The sequence below is a fragment of the Urocampus carinirostris genome, chromosome 18 (assembly GCF_059441175.1).
Source record: "Urocampus carinirostris isolate Australia breed hairy pipefish chromosome 18, RoL_Ucar_1.0, whole genome shotgun sequence".
NCBI lineage: Eukaryota > Metazoa > Chordata > Actinopteri > Syngnathiformes > Syngnathidae > Urocampus > Urocampus carinirostris.
Genome location: NC_142366.1, coordinates 4,308,692 through 4,334,015, shown reverse-complemented (window position 1 = coordinate 4,334,015; position 25,324 = coordinate 4,308,692). Strand labels below are relative to the sequence as shown.

The following is a 25,324-nucleotide window of genomic DNA, read 5'->3' as shown; positions in this document are numbered from 1 at the left end:
TTACTATTTACCTTCTTTCTTTTCACTTATTTCCTTCTCTCTCTCTCCCTTTTTTTTGCTTCTGTCTTCACTTCTTTGCTTCTCTGTCCTTCTTTCCTTCTCTCTCTCTCTCTCTCTCACCTCTTTTTCTTATCTCTTCCATTCTATCTCTTTCCTCATCCATTTCTTCTCTCCTTTTCCCTCTTTCTTTTCTCCCTTCTCAACCTAGCTTCCACACCCCCTTTTTTCCAAATGTATGTCTTTTTTATAAAATGATATTTTGTGTTAATAGGAAAATTGTTAATTTACTTCAGATAAACTGCATTAGCAATGGAAAAAAATAAATAAATACATAACCAGTGTGTAGATCATTTTTATGGTTATATTGGTTATAAGAAATGTTCGTACCCGGCCGAAAGGTTGTGTGCGAGCCACAAATGGCTTTAGGCCCTAATTTGGACACCCCTAGAATAACCACAGTCAAATATTAATTTTATATAGTCTAATACGGATGCATATTTATTCTTATATTGGCTTCGGGTGCAGTTTCTCAAAAATGCATCCCCTGAAGCCAATTTACTGAAAAATATTTAGGATTTGGTGGGCATGTCTCTCATAAGTAAACCTTCAAAACACAAAAGGCCATGACAGTAAAAAAAAAACAGGAGATTTACCGCAGCCTTCTCATTTTGAGCCAGAATGTCACTCACCCGCCCATATCTGTTGGCGTAGGAGCCTGTGAGCAAGGAATGGAAAACGATAATTGTTTCGTCCAGATCCCAGATGAATACTCGCTGAAAGGGGAGGGGAGAGGGACACAAAAACAAAGAGGAAAGAGTCAAAATCGATGCAAAGCGATACCATCCTGCCGGTCAATAGGACGGCAACGTACGTCCATTTGCTTGTGCCGGTTGCCGAAAACGTCCCCTCGCCCTCACCACCATTAATGCAATCGATGGGGACCGACTAATTAACTTGATATGTTAACATGTCATGATGTCATGTTGTTGAGACGGGACTGCCTTTTTGCAAATTTAACGCTTTAACGTTCCTGTAAAATTCGCCTAAAATCCCAATTCAAGACGTGCCCAAAGTAAATTAAATTCTGTTCTTGAACATTTGCTACTAACATCGAAAACACAGAAATAGAAGTTTTTTATTCTCGCCTGAATTTTTTTTTTTGCAATCAAATGCCTGCAGATGAGTGTAACATGGACATCTTAGCTGAAAAACAGGTGAGACAATAACTTAAAGCCTTACCTGGTACTTTGTCAAATTCGATCACATTCTGAAAAACTAAAAATTGTATTTTACACGTTCTTCTAAGCGTTGGTCTAGCCATTTACAAAAGAGGCCATTTGGAAACGACAAGTTTTCAGCTATAAAAACTCAACTGCAACTGTTTATTTTACTTTGGCCATTTTTTTTTTAAATTTTCTAAGAGGCGTAAATGTTTGATGTCTCTTTCCAGGAGTCAATCAATGATTGTGCACACTTGCGCATAATAATGTTGCATAAAATGATTTAGGAGTGGCATTGCGCACATTTAATTTAAGTTCTGATTTGAATACATCGTAAATATGCATAAATGTATGTTGTGAATTTTATTGGCAAACCAATGTGTCAATCATCATTTGAATCGGTTACTACTGGCTAAGGATATCTAGAGCTAAAAATGGCGATCTTCCTTATATAAGTACAGAGCCCTGTAGGCTAGTCCAGGCTATGGACCGGGGAAAAAAGCCTGCTCTTGGCTGTAAGTGGTGTGAATCTAAGGTTTAGAGGCTAATGTCCGTATTGAAAATAATGTAACGGGACTTTTTATTTGTAAACGGAAATTATTTGGCTAAACGAATTACAACAAGGAACGTCTGATGATGCAGAAATGCTTTTAAGCTAATTGTTTTCTTTTCTTTTGGCATTATCATGGTTTTTAGAGTAAATATTCAACACGATTAGATTCGCTGGATGGTCCTGGACTCCATGTTTGGGTAAATTCAACTCATTTGATGACTGCTAGGGGACTTAATTGGTGAGCTATCCTAGCTTAAAGTTTCCGGTATCTTGTTTCAGACTGATCGGGATGTTTCAGTGATGAGTACATTTTGAAATGGTCATCATACGTTGAATCCCAAGAGTTTAAGCTTTCCAATGATATGCGTCATGATGTATTCCAGTGACTGGTGACATCGTACGGACACGTATTTGCTCATGATTATTTAGGAGGTTGAAAATACATTAAATAAACAAGTGTTTTCAGCAGAAAATATGATTTTTAGCAAACACCCCTGCAATATGTGAAAATCTGTATTTTAACAGCTTGCAACAATAGTCGGCCAGGAATGATGGATCACGGTCGCATGAGTACTGTTACTTTTAGGCAATACAATTGAAAAGGTGCCACCACTAATTTTCTCCCTCAGCCACCACTCTCGGCAATAGTCAACCAGGGATAATAAATCATGGCCAATACAGTGCCACAACGGCACACTTCAGTGGCCCGAACTTAAAAAACGATGATAATGGATTGTGGCCACAACCTTGTATTACATTTTAGGCGAGTCAGAATGGCACACTTCATGACAAAAATGCCTTCTGCTGGTCCCAGCTTGCAGGAATCTAGGATTGGCTATAGCGAAAAAAGAGCTGCCACGAAGGTCACCAATTTGTTCTCTTGGTTCTGCTCTCAGCAATAGTTGACTGGGGATAATAGATAGGCGGGTGAAACATTATAGGTGGGCCACAGTGGCATGCTTTAGCGGCCCAAACTGGGGAAAAAATGTCCTCTGCTAGGCCCTGTTGTGTGTCGTGTCGGCCAGAGTTTTCTGCCAGTCCCCTCTGGCAGCAATATTATATTGGGAATAACGGATCGTGGCAGCACAAGTGAATTTCATTTTCAGTGAAAAAAGAGCTGCCAGGGCGTATAAAACTGTGCTCTGTCGGTTGCCGCTTGCAGAAATATGGGGTTGGACATAATGGATCGCAGCTGCAAGAGTGAAGTTCATTTTAGGCAGAAACAGCTAAAAAAAGCCGCTAAACATGCACTCTGCTGGCCTCATCTTGCTGCAATATGCAAACAGGGATAATGGATGACGGGTACATGAGTGCAGTTCAACCTTTTGAAGGACAGAACGCCAAAAACAGCCAGACAAAAGTGTGCTCCGCTGGTTCCCCCTTGCAGCAATATGGGATTGGAAATAATACATCTGACCGCACGAGTTCAGTTCATATTAGGCAGAAATATCAACCCAATAAAAAGCCGTCAGGCCCATCACATATGCACTCTGCCGGCCCCATCCTGCAGCAATAAGCAATCTGAGTTAGTTGAATTGCACCTTTTGTAGACAAAACAATAAAAAACAACTAACTCCTAGGCCGTACAAAAATGCCCTCTGCCATCTTTTGCTCGCAGAATATGCGATTGGGGAAAATGGATTGCAGAATATTTGTCAACCCGTGATGCACCAAGGCTGCGAAGTATGAAGGGTCAAGTTGCAAGGGATTCACATTTCAGGGTTTCCTAAACCACCAGTATTGATGGGGCGCCAATTCCTGTTGTGTGTCTTGGGCAAGTGCAGCCTGGCGGCGCCCATCCCTTTCCAGCTGTTTTTTTTTGCTTCCCTACATGAAACAGATAGTACTGGTTTCAATGCTTACCAGTAGCAGGAAAAAACTCCTTATCTGTCTTATATACAGCACTTTCATCATCTGGCCGTTGTTGAGTTCAGTCAAAATTCAAACATTTTCCTGACTTTGAAAACCCAAGCATTTTCAATGATTTCAAGCACCTGTACAACTCCTGTAATTATCACACAACCGGAATGTTATTCTATTCACGTTAAAAAACCCTTTGGTTCCGTCTGCCACCTCTTGTACAACAGAACTCATTTTAATCACCCCCCTGATTGCTCCTCAATGAGATGAGAACTCAATCTAAGATGAGTCAGGATTCCGCCAGGCCTCAATTATTCATGCCTGGTTAAGCAAGCGTTTCTTCTAATGAATGAATGGCCGTTAAAGGCAAAGTGTCAGGCCATGAGCTAAGTGGATTAAGGTCCCGCGAGGGCGTCTGTCGCCACGGAAACGGAACAACCTCTACCTCAAGGTCGGAGTCGGGAGGCGGAGACGGGTTGTTGTTCCTTCTTCCCCGTCCACGTGATTTTCCGTCCGAGGCTCGGCGCAATCGATCCGAGTCTGAATCTTTAATGGGGGTGGGAGGACTGTGGATGGTGCTGTACTCCGCTGCAGAGAGACACACATATATATGTATATATATGTGCATACAAAAAAATGCTTTTAAAATGCTGTAAAGGGGGCCGAACACAAAATTGGTAGGAGTGATTTTGTGATAATGGTAGTGTGTAATTGCTATAGAAAATAAGGAAACAAAATAAAATCTAGTGAAGTTGTTCCAAAATTTGAATTTGGGCAGCAAATGTTTGCTATGTTAGCAGTGACTAGAAAATGTAGTAAGATAAGTGGTCACCTGCAGGGTTGTCGGTGATGGCCTGGCTGGTGATGGGTGCAGTGGGCTCCTGCAGGGTGTATGTTGTGGTGGTGGAGGGCGTACTGGGGCTGCTATTGTTGCCTGTCAAGTAGGGCGACGTGTAGGGCGAGCTGTTGTAATACTGAGTGTACTGACCCTGGCCAAAAGCCGGATAGCCCGGGTACTCCTGGAAAAAAAAAGGAAAAAAAGTGGTGGCTGAGAAACGTGAGAAATGACTTTCACTACTATCGCTACACGACAGCTCAGATTCTGGCAAAACATAAAAGCTAACATATGTCGGTTTTGTCCCACATCTGAAAGAGCATCTCACAAGACATACAGAGGTAAGAAAAGGTGCGCCTGTATTCTTCCATTTCTTCACGAGACAATGCTCGCATGAGAAAAAAAAGGCGAAAATAGCCCCCACAGTTTTATATATTTTTCATTTTTTCTTTCTTTCTTTTCGCTCTCTATCTTTCTTCCTTTTTTGCCTCTTTATTTCTCCATTTAATTCTTCCTCATTCTCCCTCATTCCCCCTCTCTCTTTCTTTCTCACTTCCTAACTTTTCCCTCTCTCTTTTTTGTTCTCTCTCATTTTTCTCTCTCTCTCTCTCTCTCTCTCTCTTGATATCTGTTTATTATCTTTCCTCGTTTCTTCTTTTTTTCTCTTTTCTTTTCCTCACTCTCTCTTTTCTCTTTCCTTTTTGTTTTTGTTTTTCTTTCTTTCTCTTCCGCTCTCCCTTTCTTTATGATTTACAAATATAGTTAACCTTGTTGTTATTGTTACTATTATTATATCATAACTGTTATTATTGCTATTGTTATTATCATGTCTCAATGATATTTAGTGACTAGTAGCATTATAACGTTGATAGATGGGTATTATGATGATTAGTATATAACAGATGTGACTATTGTTATTTTTTATAATTATTGATATCCGACCTATGTAATCCATAAGGTTTTGTTATATTTAGACACAAAAGAGGAACTATCTGTGAAATATAGTTAATAAGGAAGATGAAGGAGTAGGGTAAATAAGCGTCTGCTTCTTACTACCCCTTTTCGAACATGTTAACATTATTTTTGTTGATGAGAAATGGTTTAATGTTTGAAATAAAGTTTGAATTAATTTATTAATTAATTCATTCATTCATTCATTCATTCATTCATCCCTCTTTGCCTATCTTTCTCTTTTTTCTATATTTCTCTGTCTTTTTTCTCTTCCCTGATCTCTTTTTATTTCTTATCTTTTTCTCACTTTCTTTCATTCTCTTTCTCTCTCTTATTCATACCCTTTTCTTTTTCTCCATTTATTTCTCTCTCTCTCTCTATCTCTTTCTTTCTCTCCTTTTTTGTCTCTCTTTTTCTCTGTTTCTTGCTATCTTTCTGTAGCTCTCTCTTTCTCACTCTCTTTCTTTCTTTATCTTCCCTTTATTTCTCTCTTGATTTATTTTTTTGATTTCTTTTTTTTGATTTATGTTTTTTTTAATATCTCCTTTTTTTCTATACTTCTCCCTTTCCTTGTCTCTTTCTTTCTCTCTCTTGTTCTCTTTCTTTGTTTTTCTCTTTTGTCATTTTTCTCTTGCTCTTTATATCCCTCTTCGTCAGCCCCTCGCTCTCGAGCCCTTTCTCCAGCTTCTTTTATTCTTTCTTTCTCTGTAATCTACTAGTCTGGTTCCATGAGTGTTTTTTTTCCCTAGTTTGTGGCCCCTGAGCCAAAACTAAGTTTGACATCCCTGCCCTAAACCATGATGTTGAACAATCATTGTTCAAGTGTCATTTTAGGGTTGTTTTGAGTCTGTAATGTTTTCAGCCTGCAAAGGAAAAAAAGTCAAAAGGGTTTTACCTGCTGAGTGCTGTTGAAGCCCGTCGAGTTGGAGAGGGAGTTGTTTCCACTATACAATCCTGATGTTGTAGTGAAAGTGCCACCTAAGATGAGAGAAATGGATAGTATGTTCATTCACTGCCATTGAAGGGTATCTGAATCAAAGGTGGGTTTGGGAAATTAGGTCAAACTATTTTTCCATGTAACAATTTTCTTTTCTCATTAATCCTTTCAAATTAATATTATTTCAACATTATAAGAATTATTCCCCAAAATATTGTTTTTAAACGTTTACTATTTTTTAAGAATTATCTATCTATCTATCTATCTATACTATATCTATACTCTATTATTTTCTATCGATTAATCTTTATATTGTATATTTTGCCAACTGGAGTGCAACAGTAATTTCAATGTAGCAATACAATAAAAGTAAACGTGATTCGGATTGTGTAAAAATTGCAGCGTTGGGAAATGGGAGGGAGGCAGGATGTTACAAGTTTGGGATAACCCTTATCTCTTCCCTCTTCCTCTCTTTATCACAGCTTGGATCAGGCTTGATGAATGACAGTCGGGAGGGGGCCCGGTGGGGGCCACGCCATACAAGCTGATGGTTGCACAAGAGTGCTGTTGTGCGCGATCAACTGAAGGGCAACATCCGGGGTGAAAGACCTAACGTAGGGGGGAGCAAAACGAATATGTATAGCCGCTTTTCCACTCCATTGTTCCAGGCTTCCTCAACTCGCCTTTTTGGGGTTTCCATAATGAAAAAGTACCTGGTTCTTGGTAACTGGCACTACTGTTTTTGGTACCACCTCTGTCGAGGTTCCACAACGCAGTCCTAGGGACTAAAACATTACGACAGTCAGCGATTGGTTAACGACGTCAGTCCCTGCTGACCACCGATCGGTCAGAGAGGATCTTCTCCGAGAGCTGTATCTAACATAAAGCCGTCATTGTGTGTCAGTGTATTACCTTAACAAAAAACAATTTTTTCGAGTTATATCTACCCGTAATTCTTCCACTTGGTCAGGTGCGAGGTGCAGTCGATGAACGAATCCAGCGGGAGCTCGACTGAACCACATTGAAGTGGTTCTAACAAGAAAGAGGTAAAGCTAATGTGGTAGCTATTAGCTTACATTTTAACATGTGTGTTCACTGTTAAATGATGAAAAAAAACAATAGCTTAGTATTTCTTTGTCTTTGAATGTTTGCCATGTTTCATTAATATTTTTAAAGCCTATGTGTTGCGATGCAGTGTTAACTATTTTTTGTGGCCATTAAATTTAATTTATGAGCAGATTACTGGTCTCATACACTTCACATATAAAATTAGTCGATCTAAAATGTGTCCTTTCATTTAAAATACCATCAAAGTATGTGATTGCTTATCATAGGATAACATTTGCTAGTGTACAACATAGCAATATGTTTCTCTTTTAGCTGGCTCACTCAAAGGATGATCCCTACAGGGTAATTAGGTCATTTTAAGAGGGGAGATTGTTCTGATAGCATCTAATGGCTTAATAATATACACAGCGTGACTTATTGAAGGAACAGAGGCTGCCTGGGGGCCAGGCCCGTAGTTTCAACTGCGCTCCATCTGCTCCGGAGTAAGGCATCACGAGAAAAACATTTGTCAAAGTGTGATTTGTGGACATGTAAAATTGACCAAGTACCATACAGGCCGCTTGCAATTTTTGTTGTTTTGGCCGTGAAAAAGTCAGAAATCATGTTATGAGTGATTACATTTGGCCCTTTTTTCCAGAACAACCCAAACTTTCAATATCTACCAAAAATATGTGTAAAGACAATTTAATAACAGTTTTAGATAACAGATTGGAATACAACAAGAACTGGAGATATGAACTGTTATAAATATATAAAAAAACATCTTTGAGTCTTGTTCATCCTGTTGTCGATATATTGTCACCTATTTTCACCATGACCAGGCGTTTTATGAGCCCGTGTGGTAGATGGTAAGGCAATTCCAGAGATCCACATTATACATGAGCCATCAGTGACAATCAAAACAAATAAAGTAATGTTCAAAGGATTAAATTTTTGTTTTTTTTATTGGTTACGGAAAAAAAACATGCTTGTCAAAATATATTACTTATTATGCCCCGTCTGTGTCTTTTTAGCCTGTGATTGGTCCGTTGCCACACGTGGATGCCTGTGAGATACCATTTTGGGAAGTTGCTGCCACCTTGTAAGGGTTTTGGAGAACTACTTTGATTCAATTTACGTTTTTCTATTTCTCCGCAATGCCCATCTTCGTTTCTTCCAGGAACCGTTTGAATTGTCTCTTTAGCCTAACGTTTGCGGAGTTACGGTAGTCTAAATGGCGCTTGTGAAATGAGGGCGTCAGCGCCTCCATGATAAAAAGAAGATTTGAAAAATAAAGATAAACTGTGCCAGTATTAACATGGCAGATTTTTAACAGGAACAAAGAATGCGGTTGATACTTCATATCAAATTCAGACTCAAGTTTCAGCCTCAATAAAAAAAATCTTAAAATAAATAACCTAAATAACTTACATGTGTGTGTGTGTTAGTGATTGAAAGCATAAAATCAAAATAACTTGAAAAGCCAAGAAATTAGCTCTTATCACAACATTAGTTCATCAAATGGAATCCAAAACGGGAGGGCCCATGGAAATTTTGATGCACTATTTATTTTAAGTGAATTTAAGTCATGTTGGTTTGTATTGACATTTGTTATGTATAAAAAAAAATCCGGGACCTATTTATCTTTTTATGTGCATTTAAACGAGTTGTTTCTGAGTCTAATTATATTTTCTGCGCTGTTAGTTTTGGGTTCAAGTGAAAAATTAGTCAGTTAGTCATCATGCAATTCTGATTTATTTACTTTAAAAAGGTTTCAGATCGCTATCAAAACTTTATATAAATTTATAACAAATATCCTGGGTTTCATTTTGCATTATCAAAAAATACTTTCGCCTATTTTTAAGCTATAACAGCAAATATAAAAAAGCAAAAGAAACTTGTAGGATTGCAATTTCCAAAATAAAACCAAATAGCTGAGCAGATGCTAATTACATGAATAATCGAATTAAAGCATTCCAGCAATACAGCATTAGAAGAAAAGAGTCCATCTGGACTTGATAGCTTATTCCCAAATGGGGCATCCAAACTTCTGTTGCAAATATTGTGCACTGATGATAGACATGGCCCGCGGCGAGGAAGACTGATCAAGCAAAGCAAATGGACTTCCAATTGAGGGGGCCAGAAGAAAGACAGGGGGGGATGGCAGGGCCCCTGATGTCTGCACTTAAGTGAGAGAGGGAGAGGGCCAAAAGATGCCCCCAAGGGAAGCTCCCCCGATCATGACCAGTATCCTAGTCGGGGTCCCCTCCGCCTTTTATGTGGCTTCATGCTCGCTCTGAAGGGGGGAGGCACCTTGACAAATCATCATTTCTTCTGCAGACTCGATAGAGCAGTGTTTTAAGGGCTCCTACACTTTTTTTCATGGCCAAATTCAAGCACTTTTCAAGGGCAATTTCTTCAGAGGAAGAAATCCACCACCGTTCAAAAGAACGTTGTCCTGTTGTTGACTTTGATAACTGAAATAAAATTGCTATCTTGCTGCTAGCACATACTCTGTACTATTTTGAGCTGTTCCTATCTATGATCTTTTTGTGTCAATGGGATGCTATAAACTGACATGAATTCTGCTTCAACAATGTACAGGCAGCTTGGGTACCTCACACTTGTTTACAAACAAGGAAAGGGCTCTATAGGTGCTTAGTAATAAAGGAGTCTGATACAGAAGATAAAAAAAAGAAAGTAGTATATATATAAAAAGCAGAAAAAAAAGCCAAAATCGGACTCATTTTAATTATATTGATTTCTCCGTAGCAGAGTGCATTCAATCTTTCAATCTTAGAGACTGCTGATCTTTTGCTTCTGTCATTTCCACGGTTGTCATGGAGCCCAGCTGGCCCCGCCTCTTGACACCCGCTGACCTGCATTTTCCTGATTACTCCTATGGGTACTTAAACTTGCCTTTTGGAACTGCCCTTGGCCAGATCATTGTTTAGCCTTGTTGAAAACCTGTTCATGCCTGTTTGATACCTGTTTATTCTTGTTGTGCTTGTTGGACTTTGTTGCACTTCGGTGTAACATTCTGAGAGATTCCTGCAAGTTCTGTTTAATCCCGTTAAATGCCTAGTCTGTAGTTTTGCCTGCATTTGAGCCTGCTTTGTTTTGTTTTTGGTCCGTTTGCGTGTTGGACAACTTTTCTTTCTGAATTAAAGTGACAGATCGTCTACGCAAATGAGTTCCTACTTCCGGCTTCCCGACCCGTTTCATGACAGAATGATCTGGCCATCAAATCAGAACTCAGCGAACGATCCAAACACAATTTGGGGGGAGCTGAAGACTCCCCATGCTCTCCAGCATTTGGACCGCACAGAGGGCGCTGTCCGGCGATTGTCCAGTGGCGTTGCCACCCTTCAACTGCTGTTCCAGAATAATCTACAAAGCATGCGCCGCCAGCAGGAGCAATTAGATCAGCTGACTGAGCTCCTGTCTCGTCGGCTGTCGGCAACCGCCCCGCCTCCCGGGACTCTTTCTCCGGCTGCGTTGTCGCCTTTCCTTTCCACTCGAACCACGGCCCCGCCCGTCGTGGCAATTGCTGTGCCTCGAGTGGGGTTTCCGGAAAGACTTGGCGCCGAGCTGTCCTAAGTCCCCGTCAACATCAACGCCAGCCTGTCTGAGGTTCATCCGTCCGCCTGGCTTCCCATCATCTCGAGGTCCGTCCTTCCGCCTGTCTCGACGTCCGTCCGTCCGCCTGCCTTCCCACCAGTCTCGAGGTCTGTCCTTCCGCCTGTCTCGACGTCTGCCTGTCCGCCAGCCTTCCCACCAGTCTCGAGATCCGTCTGTCCGCCTGTCCCGATGTCCGCCTGCCATGCCTGCTTGTCGACCTGTCTGCCTGCCTGATTCACCCATCCGCACGTCTGATTTTTCTGCTCGCCGCTCCGACTCGTCTGCCTGCCTATCCGACTCTTCGACTCACCCGTTCGACTCTCCTGCAATGGCTGATCTGTCTGTGGTTCCCGCCTACTTGCCTGATTCAACCATCCGCCTGTCTGATTCTTCTACCCACCGGTCCGACTCGTCTGCTCGCCACCCCGAATCGTCTGCCTGCCATTCAGACTCTTCGACTCGCCCGTTCGACTCTCCTACAACGCCCGACCCGTCTGAGTCCGACTCGTCTGCTTGCCGCTCCTATTCGTCCGCCTGCCGCCCCTGCCTCTCCCCATTTCTGCGTTTTTGGGGGAGGGAAAGGGGTGACCGTCTTCGGGAGCGTCGACCCATTCTGGGGGGTGTAGTATTTGTTTCCTTTTGGGACCTCAGGAGCTGTCCCTTGAAGGGGGGGTTCTGTCATGTCCTGCACGGTTGTCATGGCGCCCAGCTGGCCCTGCCCCTTGACACCGGCTGACCTGCATTTTCCTGATTACTCCAATGGGTACTTAACCCCGCCTTTTGGAACTGCCCTTGGCCAGATCATTGTTTAGCCTTGCTGAAAACCTGTTCATGCCTGTTTGATACCTGTTTGATACCTGTTTATTCTTTTTGTGCTTGTTGGACTTTGTTGCACTTCGGTGTAAAATTCTGCGAGATTCCTGCAAGTTCTTTTTAATCCCGTTAAATGCCTAGTCTGTAGTTTTGCCTGCATTTAAGCCTGCTTTGTTTTGTTTTTGGTCCTTTTGTGTGTTGGACAACTTTTCTTTCTCAATTAAAGTGACAGATCGTCTACGCAAATGACTTCCTAATTCCTGCTTCCCGACCCGTTTCATGACAGCTTCAGTGTTTTCCTTTTTTTGCAAACTTTTCAGAAGATGTCTATATTAGTTAAAAGATAACAATAAATAGTTTGTTTTTTCATTTGATTATTTATTTATAGCATTAAAAAGTTCCAATTTCCAATTTATATTTTGTTGTTTTTCAATTTCAGGGATCTTGTGTTGTTACTCGACTTTAAATCTGTTAGTAAAAATCTAAAATTATTTTGTATTTTACCTTTTTATTTAGATCTGTGAAAATATTAATTTATATTTCATGTATTTTGCAGGGATCCCCTGCAAAACATATGAAATTACTAATTACTAAATGATTTGGTGTTTTATTACTATTTGTAATATCTCCCCAAAAAATAATCTGGGGAGCCGTTTTGGAGCCGAAGAGGCTCTTCTAAGTTAGCTGAGCCGAAAGAGTCGCTTCTTGTAAAAAAGGGCATGAATTCCCACAACTAGTCTGATAAGCATTTAGTCTTGGATGCAACAGTAGGGGGCAGCAATCCTTCACATGACAACTCCATAATGAGGACTGGAGCCACCAACAGCGTCATTTTTACGCACTTTTTTTTCTTTGTGTAAAAGCGTGGTCTATCGAGACACACTGCCAAGAGACACTGCAATGAAAATAGTTTTGAGCATTTTCAAGCACTTAACCCAAAATTCAAGCATTTTTTCTGACCTTGAAAAGACATTATTGAAATTCAAGCATTTTCAATGATTTCAAGCACCCGTGAAAACCCTACACTACGTTTGTTTTTTGAGCGCCTCAGAAAAAGCTGCTTTGCGTTGGTCACGGTGGAGGGAGGGGTTAGGCATAAAAGAAACCCCCTCTTGTTTGGTGGGGTAAAGGCGGAATTACTGTATTTATTCCCGTGTAACGCGCACTTCTCTAAAATGGCATACATGTATAGTCATGTTTACATGTATAGCCCTTAATCTCAAGTTATCCAATAAGTAAAACATATAGCCAATGGGGTAAGAATTTACTGTTAAGGACCAATTTAGCTACTAAAATGACAATACAGCAAAAAAAAAGAAAAAAAAAGAAAAGAAAAAGTAGTCTATAGCTGTCAATAGCACCACTGAATACCGTCTGATTTATCTTGCAGTAACTACTGAGAAGAAAAATGATCAAATAACCCTGTCATCAGTTTTAAAACCACTCGCTCTGCCCTTGTTTCTCAGACTCTCTGTTTGGGGTTCGAACCCCATGGGCGAGCAAAAAAAAAGTTGCGGCAGGGCCGCTGACGTTATTTACTGTTGGATATTTCAGAGGGTTTTGTCACAAGGGAAACGAGAAAAACATTTGGAATGCGGAGATTTAAATGGGCCGTGCAGGTGGAAATTTTGCAGCTCTGAGGGGAGAACACAATGCACGCAATGCTTACAACAGCACATCTTTATTATCTTAAAGGCTATAAATCGTCACAGTCCCTAAACACTTATAGAAATACGAATATGATCACAGAGAGAGCATAAACAAAGCCTGGGGAGTTGAGATGCTTCCTAAGTGCAAGAAAGTTTCTCTCCTCTATATTTTTTAGCAAAAACCAGGGGTTTAGGCAGTGATCTGGAACCTATGGCTCACGAGCCATTTATGGCTCTTTTCATGAGTACGTATGGCTTGGAGATAAAATTACATTCTTGCAATTCTCATCCAGACCTTCTCAGCACACAAGAAAACTATCCTGGCACAAAAATCAGGGCTTTTCATTGCAAAATTATTTGACAAATTTGCCCAGAATTACACTGCATACCGGCAAAAACAACGCGTGTTTTAAGTTGGGTATTTTAGAATAGGATAGAATAGAATAGAATATATTTTATTGTCATTTTGAAGTTAAAGTCAGCCCGAGATTGGGTAAATGAAAGCAAGCTTGCACAATAGCTCGCGTTCTTGCGCAAGGAGACACTGGGAGGGGGACTAGAGAGGCCAGGTGCAATTGAGGAAACTGCTTTTTGAATTTGTTTTTGTTTTTTTAATCACAAAGACAAAGAGAGAGACAAGTGTAGTAAATGGAAGCTAATTAAGCAATTATGTTCAATGTTGAGACACTTAGTGATAAAAACCCACAGAAAAACTGTAATCAGCCAGAAACGCTGGCCAAGCACACAGAGCAATTTGATTGTGCGAGGGGTAGGGGTGGGTGGAGCTATGCATACAGTGCATCTCTGTCTGCCCATCGCTGTCTGCACCGAAGGTAAATACGTCAGTATCCTCATTTTCAGCATTTTTTGACATTTTTAAAAAGTAAAACAACAAAAACATAATAACTCTGCTTGCGTCTTTTTTTTCAAACCCTTATTCATGAAAAAAATGAGGGTCAAAATGAGCCACAACGATTTTAAGTAATTGAGGTATGGAGTCAAGCTTAAAATGGTATATCTGTTGATACGGGACACAGACTCTGGCATTATTTTATATCTATTATGGCTCTTTGGGTCAAAATGTAAAGCTTTTTTGTTCTCCTCACAGCAAACTGTTTTTCTTTAATAAATACGCTAAGGTATTTAAGTTATAATACAAAACTAAAATTGAATGTAGCATTCTATATATATGTTTTGTGTTTGTTTGAATTTTAAGTTAAATAGTTTAGCGAAATAATACTATTTCCGGGTTTCCTTGGTAGTAAACAGACAGGACTGTTGCATGTCCCATCAATCTCAATCCAAGTTAAAGGATTAACAAAACAATGTCGTAAGTTTAAGCGCCACCAAAATTTCGCGACATATGATTTACGTCGATTCTTGGGGTTCTACTGTAATAGCATAAGCTGATGGATTCAAGTCAGTTTTCTGTGTTTTAGTTTGAAAAAAAAAGGAACCTAAATTAGATGAATGCCTTACCTTGCATCTGATAGCTGTACGGCGCCTGTCCGGTTTGTGGCGTGTTGAAGCTGGAACCGTACCCGAGGAAGCCTGTCTGCGCCGGCGATTGTGATTGGCTGAGGTCGCTTTCCGTCTTGATGCCTGTCCACAATGGTCCTAAATCAGTTAGCGACATTAGATCGATCACTAAGGTATGAAATGACAGCGGGAGCACACGAAAAATGGTAAGTTTCCCATTCATTAACTGATACCTTGTCATGACCTTGTACCGCCTTCACAAACATTTTTGGAGGTTATTTAAGGTGACACTTATACCAAACTTCCTTGTCTATTTTGACCTCTGATTGGCTGTTTTTGTGAAATTTAGGACTCCAAATTTGCTCAATCATTTTAGCTTCCTAACTACCTAGGTACTTAGGTGACTTAGCTAGTTAGCTATTTAGCCATGTTCTCTGTCTGTCTGTCTGTCTGTCTGTCTGCCTACCGGTTTGTCCGTCTCTCTCTCTCTCTCTCTCTTTCTCTCTCTATCCCTCTCTCCCTCTCTCTCTCCCCGCTCTCTCGCTACTCTCTCTGTCTGTCTGCCCCCCCTCTCAAAGCTAGCTAGCTATTTTGCAAGCTATTTTTTAGCTTACTAGCTCTCCATCTTTTTATAAACCTTGGCTAGCCAGCTATTTAGCCAAATTTACTTGCTTACAACAAAGAGAAAGTTGGAAATTATCTACCCAGCTAGCTACACTAGCTAGCTAGTAGTTAAGCTCACGATCAATAGAGAAAAAAGTCGCACTCTTCATAAAGATTTATCTACATATCTTTTTTGCATTTTAGCTATTCATCCATTTCTAAATTAGTTTATTACATTAGTTTTGAAACACTCGCAATTAAAACAAAATGTATTAGGTCCCTGTTTGAAACACTACAGTTTATGTTTAATTTTGTAGTATTTCTGTAGATGTATTTATTAGCATTCTGTAGTCAGATTTTTGTCTTATTTATGCAGTATTATTTTTAGAGAATTTCTGTAGTATTTTTATAGTATTACTCACGTTTCTTTTGTTTAGTATTTCTGCTGTATTTTTTATCTAGTTTTTCCATAGCAGTATTTCCATAGTAGTGTTTTTTAGTATTTTTGTCGTGTTACTGTAGTTTTATTTTTGTAGTAAATCTTCAGTATTATTTTTGTAGTTTTTTATAGTAGTATGTTTTTTTTGTATTTCTGTAGTATTTTTGTAGTGTTACTCTAGTTTTATTTTTTTGTATTTGTGCAGTAGTTTTTTTGTAGTATTTCCCTAGTTTTTTTTTTGTAGTATTATTATAGTTTTATATTTGTAGTATTTCAAGAGTAGTTTTTTTGGCATATTTCTTAAGTATTTTAGTAGTTGTTCTGTAGAGGTTTCGTAGTATTTCTATAACAGTGTTTTGTCATATGTACATAGTATTTTCTTGTAATACTACTGCAGTTGTATTTCCGTAGTATATCTCGGGGTAATATTTCTGTAGTAGTATTTTTGTATTTCAGTATTACTGTAGTAGTATTTTTGTAATATTTTAGAGTATTTTTTTCTTTTAGACTGAATTGAAAAATATATAAGGTCCCTATTTATTAAAGTCATTAGGATTTTTGTTGTATTTCTGACATAGTATTTTTGTTGTAGACACAAATGCGAACAAACTAGCGCAAAAAAAGCAACAGGCTTGTATTAGTGGGACTTTATTTATAATAGCGATGATATTTTGACCAGTTTTTTTGGGAGGGCCGGATTAAGAAGCCAGCAGGCTGGCCGCAGTTTGCCCACCAATGATCCAGAGTATTTCTGTAAATTGTTGCTTCAGGAGCAAAAACAAGGAGAACATAGTCACACTTGTTTAAAAACACAGAAAGGGCTCTATAGGTAATAGGTAATGATTGAGTTCAATACAAAAACAAACAAAGAAAGTACTGGATGTATAAAAAGCAGCAAAACAAGCCAGATTTCAATTCATTTTAATTATATTAATTGCGCTGAAGCAGAGGTCATTCAATATTTGTTTTTCATTATTTTAATGTATATTTTTCGTGTTTCTTAGGGGATCTGCGTCTAAATGGGTTCAAATAGAATTGCAAATATTTTTTTTATCATTTTATCATTAATTCATAGAACTGAAGAGATAATATTTTTAATTTATTCAATTATTTTGCATTTTCAGGGATTTTGTTCAGTGTAAGACGCTCAAATGTTTGTTTTGGGTGATCTGTAAATATTTGAATTTCTATTTAATGTGTTTTCGAGGATCCCTTGCAAAACAGATGACATTAATTACTAATTAATTTGGTGCATACTGTTTTATTTTTATTAAAAACATATCCCTAAAAAACAAAAAAAATCTGAGGAGCCGTTTGGGAGCTTTTCTCAGGGATCTGAGCCAAAACAGACGGTTTTATAAAAACCTTCCGTTTGGGTGTGGCCAGTAAGGGGGTGGCGATTAACATAACAATACCAATTATGACTGAGAGCTGGCGTGTTGGAGTCTTTTTCAAGTATTTCGAGCATTTTCAAGCACTTCACCCAAAATTCAAGCATTTTCCTGACCTTAAAAACACAACATTAAAATTCAAGCATTTTCAAGGATTTCAAGTACCTGTACGAACCCTGTATAAAGAATATGTTAAAAAAATCTGGCTATTAAATCATCTATCTAGCTATGTCTGCTACTTCACTATAAATAGAGAAAAAAATGCTCTCTATTGCACCCTTAAAATGGATCTATCTATACATCTGTTTGACGAGCAAGCCACCTAGGCCCTCCATCTAGCTATAACGCTACAAAAGCTATTTAGCTGTTTAGCTATGTTTGCTCGCTCATTACCAATAGCGAGAATTTCAGACTTATTATCTAGCCATTTAGAATATCTCTATAATTTTGATCGAGAAATTGTTCCTACTGCATTTAAAACAAGGAGAACATGGTCTTCCTCTATTTAGCTATTTAGCTAGCAAGCTACATAGCTATAATGGCTTGCTCACTATGAATAAAGAGAACCTTCAAAATTATTTACCTCACTTCCTGACTTTTAAGCTATCATGCTTTTTAAGATTCCTAGTTTTTCTGCTAACTTAGCTATTTACGTATCTCGCTAGATATCTTTTTTCAGCCACCTAGCTACTCCATCTAGCTATAAAGCTAAAATCGCTATATAGCTCCTTAGGTCTGTTTGCTGGCTCATTACCAAGAGCAAGAAACTCCCGCTTGATATCTATCCATTTAGAATATCTGCGTAATTTTGAGCCCAAAATAATTGTTGACCTTCACAAGCACAAGCTAATACGGTAGTATAAGTTAATTGTGCCAAAAAAGAGACATGCTAGCGCTTACCGTAGGAGGGTATGCTGTAGGGCTGGCCGGGCTGCGGGTAACTAGCGTAAGCTGCAGCTTGTTGCATTCCTGTGGTGTACTGCGCCTGCCCGTAGGCCGCCATATTTTGAGACGAGGGGGTCGGCAATATATGCGGATACGTCCTGCTAAAAGAAACAAAAACAACAAAAAAGTCAAGAAATACAAATGTGGCAGGCCTTGATGCATTTGGCAAAGAAGGCCTCTCAAAACCTACTGCAGTAGGATCTAATTCGGGGACAAACCTTTTGGAGTCGCGGACTGCAGGTTATATTTCTTTTTCATCTCTATTTTGGGATTTTTTTTGGGTAGTATTTCTTAAATAGTATTTCAGTTGTGTTAATATATTTGGATTTTGTAGCATTTCTGTAATATTTTTAGGGGTATTTCTGTTGTAATTTTGTAATATTTCTGGGGTAATATTTTGTCGTATTTCTGGAGTGTTTTGTAGTATTCTGTAGTAATATATATTTATAGTATTACTATGGTGATATTTTGTAGTATTTCTGTAATGCTTTTTGGGTATTTCTGTAGTATTTTTGAAATACTTCTGTGGTATGATTTTGTCATATTTCTGGAGATATTTGTAGTATTCATGTAGGAGTATATTTGTTGTATTACTATAATTATATTTTGTAGTGTTTCTGTAATATTTCTGTAGCATATTTGTAATATTTGTGTGGTAATATTTGTAGTATTTCTATAACGTAAATTTTGTAGTACTTCTGTATTTTAAGTTTAAAAGTATTTTTGTAGTAAGATTTTTGCAGTATTTCTGTAGTTTGGATTGTAGTATTTCTGTCACAATATTTTTGTAGCATTTCTATAGCATTACCATAGTTGTATTTTGTAGTATTTCTGTTGTATTTTTGTTGTATTTCTATAGTAGGATTTCTGTAGTATATTTGTAACATTTATGAGGGAGCATTTGTAGATGTAACGTCGTTTTTGTAGAAAACTATAGTTGTAGTTTTGTAGTATTTTTGTAGAACGATTTTGTAGTATTTCTGTAGTCTTTTGTAGTATTTCTGTAGTGTTATTTTATAGTATCACTATAGTTGAATTTTGTAATATTTTCACAGTAGGATTTTTGTTGTATTTCTGCAGTCTTTTGTTGTATTTCCATAGTAGAATTTCTATGGCATGTTTGTATAATTTCTTTGGTAATATTTCGGTGGATCTCTATTGAACCATTTTGGAAGTAGTAGTAGTCGTAGAAACTAATGTAATGTAATGTAATGTAGTCTTCTCATAGCTCTTTAACTCTACCCGGCAGAGTAAAAGCCCACAGTAAACCACACCACCTACATTGCATATTACCGAATCTTATTGCAATATGTATTCTGTGTAGCACTATTTAGTTATTCTATATAACACGCTACAGTGGGCATTTGCACGTTACACTGGGTATTTGTATATTGTATTCTTTTGCTTTATCATTGTATTGTTCTCAGCTCAGGGATGCTGCTGGAAATGTGAATTTCCCTTCGGGGATGAATAAAGTATCTATCTATCTATCTATCTATCTATCTATCTATCTATCTATCTATCTATCTATCTATCTAAATATCTATCCATCCATCCATCCATCCATCCATCCATCCATCCATCCATCCATCCATCCATCCATCCATCCATCCATCCATCCATCCATCCATCCATCTATCTATCTATCTATCTATCTATCTATCTATCTATCTATCTATCTATCTATCTATCTATCTATCTATCTATCTATCTATCTATCTATCTATCTATCTATCTATCTATCTATCTATCTATCTATCTATCTATCTATCTATCTATCTATCTATCTATCTATCTATCTATCTATCTATCTATCTATCTATCTATCTATCTATCTATCTATCTATCTATCTATCTATCTATCTATCTATCTATCTATCTATCTATCTAGCAGAATTTTTGTAGTATTTCTGTAGTGCTATTTTATAGTACATTGGAACCTCGTTTTTTGAACGCCTCTCAGTTCGAACAAATCGGAGCACGATCAAAAATTTCGAGAAATTGTTGCTTCGCTGTTAGGTCAAAAACTCGGAGTTCAAAAGCCGGTAATGTGTGAGTGTCTACGCTAGGGTGCAATGCTGAGCGGCATACGGGTGTTTTAGCCCCTTATTATGCCTCCGAGGAAAGTCAGTGCAAGCAGCGAAGTTGCTACAGGTGAAAAAAGAAAAGTAGTGCGTACAACTATTGCATTTAAGAAAGAAATAATAGCAAAAAATGAAGGAGGTGTGCGAGTGTCTGATATTGCTAGGGAATACAGCATGGCTAAATCTACGATCAGTACAATACTAAAGAATAAGGAGGCTGTGAAATCTAGTGATGTGGCTAAGGGAGTGAGTGCAAGTTTTGGAAGAGGTTGAAAAACTTTTGATGATTTTCCTCTCCCCACCGTCCACCTGCGCCTTCTGCTGACCACCACAAAGGTAAGAAATCCTATTCATAATTATTTTCTTTATCTTTTTTTTAATTTTTACACGTTCATGTTAGCGTAATCTTTCGTACGGAAGAATACGATAACGCGAACGCACGATTAGCCTGGGTTAGCTTTACGTTAAACATTCAAGGTAAACATTCAGGGTGTTGGAACAGACTAAAACGTTCTACATTATTTTTAATGGGAAAAGTGATTTCGGTGATCGAACAAATCGGTTTTCGAACAGGGTTCTGGAACGGATTATGGTCGAGAACCGAGGTTCCACTGTATTACTATAGTTGCATTTTGTGTAACTGAGAGACGAAATATGTTTTTTGTTTTTTTAAACAAACTATTATAAAGGGTTTGGTGCAGCTCATCAATACATATCAGGCCTCTGGGAATGATTTATGAATGAAAAAAATCACTATTAGATGATCAAAATCTTTGTCCATGCGGCCCTTTCTCAAGGTTTCCTTAAATCATGCTGAGGCATTTTCTCTGCCCTCATTTAGAATTTAAATCATGGATTCAAGTAAAAGTTGTCTGTAGCCTTTGAGACTCGTGATTAAGGTCTATACAAATAAACATGACTAGACTTGGCTAGTGCCATTTTCACAAGATGTTAAAAATTAGTGACAACAAATTATTTTAGAAATGTATGTCAAAATGACAGCCCTTTGAGTCAATCAGTAACAAAAAGTAGCTCTCAGCTTAAATAAGGTTAGTGATCACTGCCATAAAATATTTTTAATACGATACCCATTGGATATGGCTTGCAGTGATGGTCAAAGAGAAATAAAAACATGGTAATCATGAAAACAAAGCTTATGATTATCAAGAAATACGAACAAGGGACACAAATTGTTACCAATTGACGATCGTGATAATTATTAAGAATGAGGAGGTGATTAAAACAATATTCCAAGTGCATCACTTTTCGATCATCAACTCAGAAAGAATTCATGCAGTGCTGTGTTTTACAGTTTTTTTGTGGAAAAAAAAGGAGCCTTACTTGGAAGGGTAAATCTGCGAGGAGAACTGGTGCGTTTGTCTTGGGCTGAAGCCACTGCTTCCAATTGCTGAGAGAGGATAATGGGGAGGGGGAGTTAAGAGCGAGACAAGAGCAGGTTTAAGAGCAAGGTAAATATTACTTTTCGCCAACAGGACCTCAGAAGAGGGGGTGATTACGCCCGCATTACTTTGTTTATTTTGTTGACCTTCTCTAAGGTCCAACAGACATTTCATAAAGCTGCAAAAATAATCAGCTAGGCATGATCCTGTTTTTTTTCGTTTGCTGACTCATTCACTGTCATAGCAACTGCCTGCATGCACAAACAGCCGAAATAGGCCAACAAAGCCACCAAAACATGACTGTGGAGTCCTGCAGGGTTCTTAACTTAGCCCACATATTTTTTTAAGCATACTTATCCTCTCTTTGGGCTGCATTTGTTTTATTTTTTATTGAAAACAAACAAACTAATCATTTTAGCTTCCTCGCTGTCCAGTGATTTCTCTGCGTTCGCTGGCTAGCCATTTAGCTTAGTTCCTTTGCTCACTATTAATAAAGAGGAACTTGAAAAGCATATATCTTGCAATTTAGTTATCTAACTTGCCAGCTAGATCATTCAAAAAGTTCACGAACCAGAAAAATGAAATGGTTGCACTTTATCACATAGATACAGTGGCTTGCAAAACTATTTGGCCCCCTTGAACTCTGTGACCTTTTGCCACATTTCAGACTTCAAACATAACGATACAAAACTGTGATTTCTTGCGAAGCATCAACAATAAGTGGGACACAATCATGAAGTGGAACACACTTTGTTTTTTTTAAAAACTTTTTTAACAAATAAAAAACGAAAAAGTGGGTGTGCAAAATTATTCAGCCCCATTAATACTTTGTAGCGCCAGCTTTTGCTGCAATTACAGCTGCAAGTCGTTAGGGGTATGTCAGTTTTGCACATCGAGAAACTGATATTTTTGCCCATTCCTCTTTGCTAAACAGCTCGAGCTCAGTGGGGTTGGATGGAAAGCGTTTGTGAACAGCAGTTTTCAGTTCTCTCCACAGGTTCTCAACTGGATTGAGGTCTGGACTTTGACTTGGCCATTCCAACACCTTGACATGTTTTTGGTGAACCATTCCTTTGTAGCTTTTGCTTTATGTTTTGGATCATTGTCTTGTTGGAAGACAAATCTCCGTCCCAGTCTCAGGTCTTTTGCGGACTCCATCAGGTTTTCTTCCATAATGCTCCTGTATTTGGCTCTATCCATCTTCCCATCAATTTTAACTATCTTCCCTGTCCCGGGTGAAGAGGAGCAGGCCCAAACCATGATGCTGCCACCACCGTGTTTGACTGTGTGTTGAGGGTGATGAGCTGTGCTGCTTTTACTCCAAACATAACGTCTCGCATTGTAGCCAAAAAGTTCGATTTGATCTCATCTGACCAGAGAACCTTCATCCACATGTTTGGTGTGTCTCCCAGGTGGCTTGTGGCAAACTTTATACGACACTTTTCATGGATATCTTTAAGAAATGGCTTCCTTCTTGCCACTCTTCTATAAAGGCCAGATTTGTGCAGTATACGACTGATTGTTGTCCTATGGACAGATTCTCCCACCTCAGCTGTAGACCTCTGCAGTTCATCCAGAGTGATCATGGGCCTCTTGGCTGCATCTCTGATCAGTTTTCTCCGTGTATGAGCTGAAAGTTTAGGGGGATAGCCCGATTTTCGTAGATTTGCAGTGGTCTGATAATCCTTCCATTTCAATATCATTGCTTGCACAGTGCTGTTTAAAGCTTGGGAAATCTTTTTGTATGCAAATCAAGCTTTAAACTTCTCCACAACAGTATCTTGGACCTGCCTGATGTGTTTCTCGTTCCTCATGGTGCTCTCTGTGCTTTAAACAGACCTCTGAGACTATCACAGTGTGGGTGCATTTATACAGAGACTTGATTACACACTGGTGGATTCCATTTATCATCGTTCGTCATTAAGATCAAAATTGAATCATTCAGAAATCCTCACTGAACTTCTGGACAGAGTTTGCTGCACTGAAAGTAAAGGGGCTGAATAATTTGCACAGCCACTTTTTTGTCTTTTATTTGTTAAAAAAAAATTAAAATATCAAATAAAGTGTGTTCCACTTAATGATTGTGTCCCACTTATTTTTGATTCTTCACAAGAAATTACAATTTTATATCTTGATGTTTGAAGTCTGAAATTTGGCAAAAGGTCACAGCCTGATGTGCTCACCTTTGGCGCAGACGGAGTATGGCGAGAGATGGGAGGGAGTGCTTGCACTTTTTGCTTAACTCCACCCATCCTCCCACTCACCCAATCAAATAACTTTAAGTTCTCTTCTGGTGTTTTGGCATATTTACAATTTAGCAAAGTATCTGAACACTGAACACAGATTATATAGCGAGCTTTTACATAAAGGATTCTTTAGCGTTGTACAGCCAAAACGAGTTTTTTTTTTGTGTGACACCTTGACTGTAAATTGTAGTGAAAACGTACCCTATATATTCTGAAAAGTACTGCTTTGTAATTCAGCTTTGGTTTGGCTTTGCGTGTATCCGAACAGGATCAATGGCTCAAGTTTTGAACGAGATGGAGAAAATTTGCATGCAATTAAATTAGTCTCCAAGCCATAGGTACTCATAGAAAGAGCCATATCTGGCTCGCGAGCCATAGGTTCCCGACCCCTGGTATATAGTATAGTATACGTCATATATGAAGGAATAGGTACAGTGACTAAAACGTCAAAATATGATGAGACGGCGTTGTTCATATTGACGGGCCATTAATAACAATAATGTAAAATGGTCTTGCGGTCCAGATATGATTACACGGAGGGCCGGACGTGGCCCACGGGCCGGGAGTTTGTCACGTGTGATCTAGTGCTTTAGCTATCCAGGTATTTGGCAATGTTACCTAACACGCTATTTAGCTAAGTTTGCCAGCTTACTGTTAATCAAAAGAAAATTGAAAATAATCTATCTTGCTATCTAGCTTTTTGGCTTTCTAACCCGCTATCTACTTTATATATTTAGCTTCCTTGTTCTCTGGCTACTTAGACACCGTAGCTAGCTAACTATTTAGCTAATTCAGATAGTTTACTATCGATAAAGAGAACATTGCACTTGGCTATTTATCTTGCTGGATATCATTTTAGCATCTAGCTACTGGAGCTAGCTATTAAGCTACACTAGCTAGTTATTTAATCAAGTCAATTTGCTAATTATAAATAGAAAAATTAAAAAGATCTATTTAGCTATCAAGGTTTTTTGCCTACCAGCTCGCTAGCTATCCCTTTCTAGCTTTATTTTTAGCAATTAAGGAATTTGTGAACCTGAATTACTCTTTTTAAGTAGCATTAAGGTAAATAGGATAATACTGAAAATTATTAAAGATAGTACTTAAAATAAAATCAAGCTAACAAAATTTGCTTTTATTTTAGAAAAAAAAACTTGCAACTTATGTAATTAATTGTGTATATATTATTTAATCTTGTTTACTTATTACTTTATTATGTTGCACACAAAAACAGCAGGACCACCAAATGAT

At 38.5% G+C, this 25,324-nt stretch overlaps 1 protein-coding gene across 6 annotated transcripts in view; it reads right to left on the bottom strand.

The window, feature by feature from the left end:
* The window catches only part of eya1 (EYA transcriptional coactivator and phosphatase 1), a 92,767-nt gene that overhangs the window by 37,459 nt on the left and 29,984 nt on the right, over positions 1 to 25,324 (bottom strand). For 2 of the 6 annotated variants that reach the window (XM_088322227.1, XM_088322229.1), the window contains 7 exons: positions 21,769 to 21,835; positions 18,299 to 18,444; positions 14,966 to 15,103; positions 6,315 to 6,397; positions 4,466 to 4,652; positions 4,079 to 4,221; positions 690 to 773 (listed from right to left, as the gene is read on the bottom strand). In XM_088322227.1, the coding sequence (XP_088178353.1) occupies positions 690 to 773; positions 4,079 to 4,221; positions 4,466 to 4,652; positions 6,315 to 6,397; positions 14,966 to 15,103; positions 18,299 to 18,444; positions 21,769 to 21,835 (848 nt within the window). The remainder of the gene's footprint in view (positions 1 to 689; positions 774 to 4,078; positions 4,222 to 4,465; positions 4,653 to 6,314; positions 6,398 to 14,965; positions 15,104 to 18,298; positions 18,445 to 21,768; positions 21,836 to 25,324) is intronic. The other 4 variants (XM_088322228.1, XM_088322230.1, XM_088322232.1 and 1 more) reach the window with 3 other exon arrangements.